Raw genomic sequence first — 8,103 nt, forward strand, 5'->3', positions numbered from 1 at the left:
GCACTACTTTTGACCAGGGCTCTGGTCTAAAGTAGTCCACTATAGAGAGAATAGGGTGCCATTTGGGATGAATCCATAGACTAAGTTTTAGTTCCAAAGTGTGTTTATTGGTCTATAGTACAGTTATGGTCTATAGTACAGTCATGTTGGTCTATAGTACAGTCATGTCCCCCATACTAAAGCTCGTTGAATTTCCCTATAACCTTAAATGGACCATGTCTTTTATACCCAGTACTCTACCCCAAAACAATGTTTTGTTTGCTTAGTGAAGCCGCATTTATGCATTTCATAAATAATTAGGGTATCACCATGCATCATGAACCGACGGTATCAATATACATATGTTAATTAACCCATGGTTCTGTCAGCTGAGCCCATCGTTAATGTGTCACACACACACACACACACACACACACACACACACATACAAACACACATCTCTCATTAAACAGCCGTGGGCCTCGCCCACCAGACACCAACCCCTCCATCAAGGTGCTCTCTCTGCCCTGGACCTTGCCTGCATCCAGCTGCCATGCCTGGGTAGTGGCAGGCAGACGGGCAGGCAGACGAGCAGGCCAGACAGGCTCTGCAGCTGCCTTCTCTCCCAGGATCAGGACCACACCAACCATGTCCAGGTGGAGACCAAGCCAAGGGAGGGGAGGTGGAGCTGGGGTGGAGAGGGGTTAGGTGGAAGGAGGTGGTGGTGGTGGGTAGACCAGATGATGAAACGTACAGGAGGGAGTCCGAGGGTCAAGCTTGGGGTAGACAGGTAATGGATGAAAGGGGGTCAATTACATCATGTTATTGTAATGTTGTTGTAATGTTATTGCAATGTTGTTGTGATGTTATTGTAATATTATTGCAATGTTGTTGTAATGTTATTGAAATGTTATTGTGATGTTGTTGTTATACTATTATGATGTTGTTGTATTGTTATTGAAATGTTATTGTGATGTTGTTGTAATACTATTATGATGTTGTTGTAATGTTATTGTAGTGTTGTTGTAGTGTTATTGCAATGTTGTTGTAATGTTATTGTAGTGTTGTTGTAATGTTGTTGTAATGTTATCGTAGTGTTGTTGTAATGTTGTTGTAATGTTATCGTAGTGTTGTTGTAATGTTATTGTAGTGTTGTAATGTTATTGCAATGTTGTTGTAATGTTATTGTAGTGTTGTTGTAATGTTATTGCAATGTTGTTGTAATGATATTGTAATGTTGTTGTAATGTTATCGTAGTATTGTTGTAATGTTATTGTAATGTTGTTGTAATGCTTTTGTAATGTTGTTGCGATGTTATTGTAATGTTGTTATAATGTTTCTTGTCGTAGAAGATGTGTTCAATTAACACCAATGCGTTGTGTGTCTTCTCTCTCGTTAGGCTGGACAATTAAGGGTTAGCTATTCGGAGAGGAAGTTGTGTGAAATCCGAAGGACTGGATTTATAGCAGATAATTGGGCTTAGAGAGCTCCTCTCACCCACTTATAAAAAAGGGAAAACAAATCCTCTTATCTTTGTAATGAAGAACTGACGTGGAAGATGAAGCTTTTTCAGAGCTGTGTTGTTTACACAGTATAAACATGATGGAAATGACCACAGTAAGACTAAAGGAAATAAACAGGACATGGGTGGTTGGGTCGACATAGTGAGGTTGTTTTGTTAATCAGTCCCAGCCATGTTCATCTCTTCCCAAAGTCTATTGTTTTCAGCTGGATCCAGTAACATTGTCTGGTTCACAAATGGCACCTTGTGCCCTTTATAGTGCACTACATTTAACCAAGGTCCATGGGAATCTGGTCAAAAATAGTGCACTATTTAGGGAGTAGGGTGACATTTTTCTAACATTTTTCATTGAATTTCTAATAATTATAGAAACAAAATGATTGTCAAACTCATTGCTGTGGAGTAATTTCCTTTCCCCACCAAGTTTATTGGTGTATTGACTAACACCAACTAGTGTTCTGCTTTGCACTGTGCACATAGACATGTCTGCCTGCAGATACTCTGCACATCTGCTGCTGATCAAGTTCTGGATTTTTAATTAGGTTTATTTTAGCATCTACTACAGGGATCTACCATATCGCTGGAGAGAATGCAGGTGCCTTGCCTATCTGTCTAATGTATCTATATTTTCACTAACACATCATGACACAAACCACTTGACCTTCTCTTTGTCCTCTGTAAAATGTTCCAGGAGACGTTCTGTTTACATTTGCCGAATGACAAAACGAGTTCATTTTAATATCTATTGTTTAAAACTCACACGAGAGAATTAAATGTCAATGAGTTCTTCTGATTTGGGTTTTGGGTGTTGACTACTATTATGCAAATTAGAGACTCGCAAGCTTCTATATTTGTCATGCCTTTTTTAAGCTGAACTCAGCAGTTCCCGGGAATTTTCTGTGCGCTAGGTGAGGCACAAGCAGAATGGACTGTTTTCTCTTGTCTTTTTTCTTCCCTTCCAGAAACAAGTCAGGTCACCCCTTCCCGGCTATCCTCAGGCATGGTATTGTGGAGTTTGTTAACGGCAAAGATGCAAGGTGATTTTATGCCCTGTTTCCGCAGGGTTGTGGATAGAGCTTGGTTGTTTTAGTCCCCTTTATTCGGTGTGTTAGACAGGGGTCAGGTGTGAATCAACAGAGGTTACGAACTGCTATAATCAGCATGAAAAGCATAGGCTATATCCCCGATGCAAAATATTTAATTTAAACAATCACCTTCACACATATGCTAAAATAGACAGATTATGGTTACGTAATTCTGATGAAGGTCAACATATATTTACATTAGGCCTATTCTTATTTCTGTCCAACGTAAGCACAACCTACAGTGGGCCTACACAGGCAATAATTGTATCCTAATAGGTGCGTAGCCTATGTGTATTAAAGTCGCATCAAAACTGGTAGGTTATAGCATATCCGGACTGCAGTGCACATGTGACCCATACAATTGCACGGGGCACGCGGGGGACTAACCGGGCGCTGACACAAACACAAAGGCGTCCTGCTGCAGGAAAGAACAAAAAGAACACGATGTCAAACAACCAAGGATACTACTGCTCCTGGATCTCCGTTAATTGCGCACATATGGCCCCTGCAGGAATCATTGAGGAAAAATACCTTCTGGTACCCAGCTCCTGTGATTTGCATAAAGAGAACACCATTGGTTTATAGAGTGTGATGTAAAAAAGTGACCTGCAAGCCTCGGGCAACAGCCAACATTTGATTTTGTGGTTAGCGTTAGCGTTGGTTTGAAAACGTTGAGTGAGCGGGGGTTTGTAAAAGTTATTACTGTGGTGGAAGATGCAGTCTTTTATTTTCAAAACATGAAGCTCCTAAGCTCATCCATACTGGCCAAATAAAAATGAATTTACGTCAACTTATTGTCCCCTAAAAAAGTATCCTAAACGTGTTCATAATACTGTATAGCTAAATCAATATGTCGGTGTAGTAAGAACATAGAACACACATTAAATGATAGACCTACAGGACTATTAAAATAATAGTATATGGCCTACTGTTTTTATCTGTCAGTGTTGCATTTATTGTGATGATTTACTGAAAATAAATAATGGTCAACACCGTAATAAAACATAATCGTTATAAACGGAAGGGAAAAAAAAGAAATCGTGGACGACTCACCAAGTCCATAAATCATCCTAGTTCAACGTTGGTCCCGGGAGATATCTTTTGATGGATTAAATTAAGCACTTCCATCTCCATCTCGCACATGATCGCAGCCATATAAATCCCAACAGCTGATCAACAGACTTCAGAAAGCCCAAGACCTTCAACAGAGTTCAGCACAGAGAGAGAGCGAAAGGGGGGAAAAGCCGGAGCTAGCTGAGAGGCAGCGTTTTCATGAGTGACTTTTCTGCCATCCTCTATTACAATGAGTGGTAAATATTTATGTGGGAACTGTCAAATACTCCATTAATAAAGGGACGCTCTGTGAAGTTTAAAACGAGCCAAATCCTGGGAGCAGTTACCAGACTCTTTTCTAGGGTCGACCTGTGAGGAGACTGAGTACAACTGCACGAGGAAGACAGAGAGCGAGGAGAAGAGCGAAGGAACGGATCTCTCACTGTCTCACAGCGGGGGTGCTGTCCAGTGCTGAAGCCTGCCTGCCTGCCTATACATGCACGCAGCACTGAAAAGGAGCTATCCAGTGCTGAAGTTGCATTTCTTACCAGCGGAACACGGCGCTGTCGCACGTAAACCAGCAGCTCAACAAGGACTAGCAGCGTGAGAATTCGGAAGGGATCTCAGGCTTTTCTCCCTGTGCTGGCATCTGATCACACACAAATCGGCTTGCTGAAGAGCGATTCAGCCCGTATATACAGCTAGTCCCTTTTCAGCCCGCCTTGCATGAGGAGTGACCCATTGAACCACTGGACGAGTGTTGTTCTGTGCAGCGTAGAACCATGCCAAGATCTTTTCTGGTCAAAAAGGTTAAGCTCGATGATTTCTCATCTGCTGATCTGGAGAGACATTATGGCAGGTCGAGGACCGACCTCAGCCTCCGCTTTCATGAAAAAGGTAAAGCTGTTAGAATCTCTGACTTTTATCGGCATGCACAATGTTTATCTTTTATTACTTGGTATTCTATGTGTAGGGTATACTAAGTGCTTATTTGTAGTCTATTTGCGTGTGGATAAGCTTGTTGCACATCAAGCTTTGCTGACCCGTGGTCACATCCTATTCAATACAGTCACATTTTTCATTTTTGTCGACTCTGCACATTTCCCGAGGCAGGGATATTTCAAGTGCTCTACAGCGGAGCACACAAGGTTAAAACCCTGTTGAGCTACATATACCCACAAGTGTGCAACAGACGAGTGTGCAAGATACTGTAGATTAGAATACGGCTTTATAGTGTATTCCTTTGGATCATTAGTCCAAGCCCACTACCATAGCCACACACAGAGACAGAAAGGATAGATAGAGAGAGAGAGTCTGTTTGCCTCTAAAACGAAGGCTTGATCATGTTTCAAGACATTATTTACGCTCTATAAAATACAGTGCGTGCACTTGCATTTGCATAACCAGACTGTATTTTTTCCGGAAGTACATTTATAGAATATTCATCCACATTCCTATCTCTTGGTCATGGAGTACCCTGGATGGACCTGGATGTAAGTGAGACTATGTGTACGTTCAGTGGTGCACATCGACCTATATTCTGAGAAAGGCAAATGCAATTATAACTGAAGTGATATTATTCCCCTTGCGCCTTTGTCCTTAAATGGGATAGCTCACTAATTGAAACTGAGAGATATTGATTTTTTGGGGTGAAGTGATGTAGAAACAAAATACCTTCACAAGAAGTCAATGTCTTTCAACCCACCTCTGCTGGAACTGTAAATGACTGAAATAATAGGCTGCAGAGCTCACGCACTGTGAGTCACAAAGGAAGCCTTGCAACTAGGGAGAATTACACTGTTGCATCAGTTAACATCAGTAGGCCAAATCACATAAATAATTGAATCCGTCTGTTGTTCTTTTCAACGCTACAGGGTACATCAGTGACTACATGACCCCGTCTGTCTACGACGGCGAAAGTGACAATGGCATCCACAGCGAAAAAGGCCCCTCTCCCAGCCCCATCTACAATGGCATCCACAGCGACTACGGAGCACCAGACTCGGACCAGCCCGACAGCCCCCATTCCGAGATCTCATCCGGCTACATCAACGGAGACACCGCAGTGAGCGAGGGCTACACGGTAGACGCCTTCTTCATCACGGACGGAAGGTCGAGGAGAAAAGCCATCAGCAGCCCCAGGACCATACAGCGTCACACATGCAACGAGTGTGGAAAGACGTACGCCACGTCCTCCAACCTGAGCCGGCACAAGCAGACCCACCGGAGTCTGGAAAGCAAGATGGCCAAGAAGTGCCCCACCTGTGGGAAGGTGTACGTGTCCATGCCCGCCATGGCCATGCATCTGCTCACCCACGACCTCAAACACAAGTGTGACATATGTAGCAAGGCCTTCAGTAGACCTTGGCTGCTGCAGGGACACATGCGGTCTCACACCGGCGAGAAGCCCTTTGGATGCGCACACTGCGGAAAGGCGTTCGCCGACCGCTCTAACCTCCGCGCTCACATGCAGACGCACTCCGCCTTCAAGCACTACAAGTGTAAGAGATGCAACAAGACCTTTGCTCTAAAGTCCTACCTTAACAAGCACTACGAGTCCGCCTGCTTTAAGGGAGAGTTCTCACCTATGAGCTCCATTGACGACTGACTTCCAGTACCCATGAACATGTAATGAAACTTCTTCCAACAGGCATCCCTATACTATTCCCTAGACAACCTGTTCCATGGTGACAGCACAGGTCTTATACCCTCCTGCAGCAAACAGCATCACTAAGGACATGTTGGATTACTCGTGTAGCCTATACCCAAACTTTTATTTCCATTGGCTATCCTCCCTTGATTGTTATAACAACAACAATTTGTTCAAGTATTATGAGCTGAAATATCATATGTTTGCCAAACTCACAGGACATTGAAAATGTCTCAATTTCTCTCAAAGGTCAAACCTTTTAAAGTATTGGACAATATTGTACTGGTGTTAATGGACACAAAAGTGTTCAAGGTTGAGGTAAACCTATTTATTTATTCACTTATTTATGTAGGCCTATCTATTTATTAATTTATTGATTTATTTTTTACTTCCAGTTTGTTTAGAATCTTCATTTGCACTTTAATTTACTTTTTTATTTTGCAAGCCTTCGTCGTGAATATGCCAAAGCATTTGACACTTTCTAAATATCCTCTTATTTTATTTGCCACTTTATAAACCTATTGCATGCAAAAAAAAAAAAAAAAAAAAAAAAAACGATAATACTGAAATCTATGCCAATTTAATGAAGCTTTGGATTTTTGCCAAAATCTAGATAGCATCTGGCGGCAATATTTCTTGGGAGTCTTATCATAAAAAACTATAGAGCAATAATGCATGGTATTAGTAACGCGTAATAATAATGACATCATCTTTCTATCCAGTCCTCTTAGTAGTCATACACATTGAATATCAGGGAAAAGCCAGTGAGTGTGGTATTTAATGGATAAACCCATGGGGTGGGACAGGGAGTGGGTCCTTTTGTAAATGGTTACGCAACTGCCTGACACGTCTTAGAGCGTAGACTTCTGGTGCTGATGGAATAGTTCCAGAACAATCCAGAACATCTCACCACCAAGTCTGTGGAATGAACGCCCGAGGCCCAAACGTTGGCGGAGCTGCCCCGCATCACATCTCTCACAGGTGGGCAAGCTTAGGGGTCACTTCTGAGATCCCTTGCACTGCACCAGAGCTCAAAATGATCAACACAATAAGATGACCTTATTCTAGCCATGATAAAGTCCATTCATCGTATTAAAGCACTTCCTTATACTACGAACGTTTCAACTTTTTAAAGATAGTAGCACAAGTATAGATTCAGGTAGAAAGGCCTTGTATTAGCTATAGGCTAACCGCTGTTTTTGTACAATGCTGATCAAAGGAACATAACTGTTTATTACAAGATGCCTTGTACATAACCCTTTGATGAATCTAATATTTCTACAAACTGTAAAGAATCAAATGAATCGTATTTCTGGAGTTATTTTCCCTGGGATTTTTATGCCTAGTATTTGAACTATTTAAAAGCACAATGGCAGCAGACATTTTTGTCTCACTTCATAATTAAGAATGAATAAAGACTTAACACAATACGGTCCATGTTTGTCTAAACCTTTTAGAGAAATCAGATGAGTACACATATATATATATATATCGTGTTTACATGATGAATTCCTGTAGTGTTTGTCTGTGATGATATATTGTGGTCTAATTTGGCGTTGGACTGGGTGTAAGGTTTCAGACAGTGGGTCACGTCAGGAGCACTCGTCGTAATGCAACAGCTTGTTCCTGCAATAACAAGCACTGTTGAATGCTCTTGTTGACACTGCGAGGCAGACTTCAGTGACGCGAAACGATCATCTGTTGATCAAAAAGCCTGCGTTTTATACTGCATTGCACACCGTGTGCTTTAGGGGGAATAGTTTGAGGTCATCACATATTCTGTTTTTTAATCCTAAACATATATTTATTTCATT

General features: G+C 41.8%; 1 protein-coding gene across 1 annotated transcript; it reads left to right on the top strand.

Annotated features, from left to right (window-relative positions):
* The first annotated feature begins 3,669 nt into the window (after positions 1–3,669).
* On the top strand, positions 3,670–7,719 carry LOC110496670 (transcriptional repressor scratch 1-like). The gene is made up of 2 exons (XM_021572691.2): positions 3,670–4,536; positions 5,514–7,719. The coding sequence occupies exons 1-2, from the start codon at positions 4,422–4,424 to the stop codon at positions 6,245–6,247; spliced, it is 849 nt and encodes a 282-aa protein (XP_021428366.1). The 5' UTR covers positions 3,670–4,421; the 3' UTR covers positions 6,248–7,719.
* Positions 7,720–8,103: the final 384 nt, after the last annotated feature.

Source organism: Oncorhynchus mykiss, chromosome 18 (genome assembly GCF_013265735.2).
Source record: "Oncorhynchus mykiss isolate Arlee chromosome 18, USDA_OmykA_1.1, whole genome shotgun sequence".
In the NCBI taxonomy this organism is placed as follows: Eukaryota; Metazoa; Chordata; class Actinopteri; order Salmoniformes; family Salmonidae; genus Oncorhynchus; species Oncorhynchus mykiss.

What these genes read in the sequence shown, in the direction of transcription:
- LOC110496670 (XM_021572691.2), top strand. Translation starts at nt 4,422, where the DNA reads ATGCCAAGATCTTTTCTGGTCAAAAAGGTTAAGCTCGATGATTTCTCA. An exon ending in CCTCCGCTTTCATGAAAAAG is followed by an intron (nt 4,537 to 5,513) that starts GTAAAGCTGTTA and finishes TCAACGCTACAG; the next exon opens with GGTACATCAGTGACTACATG.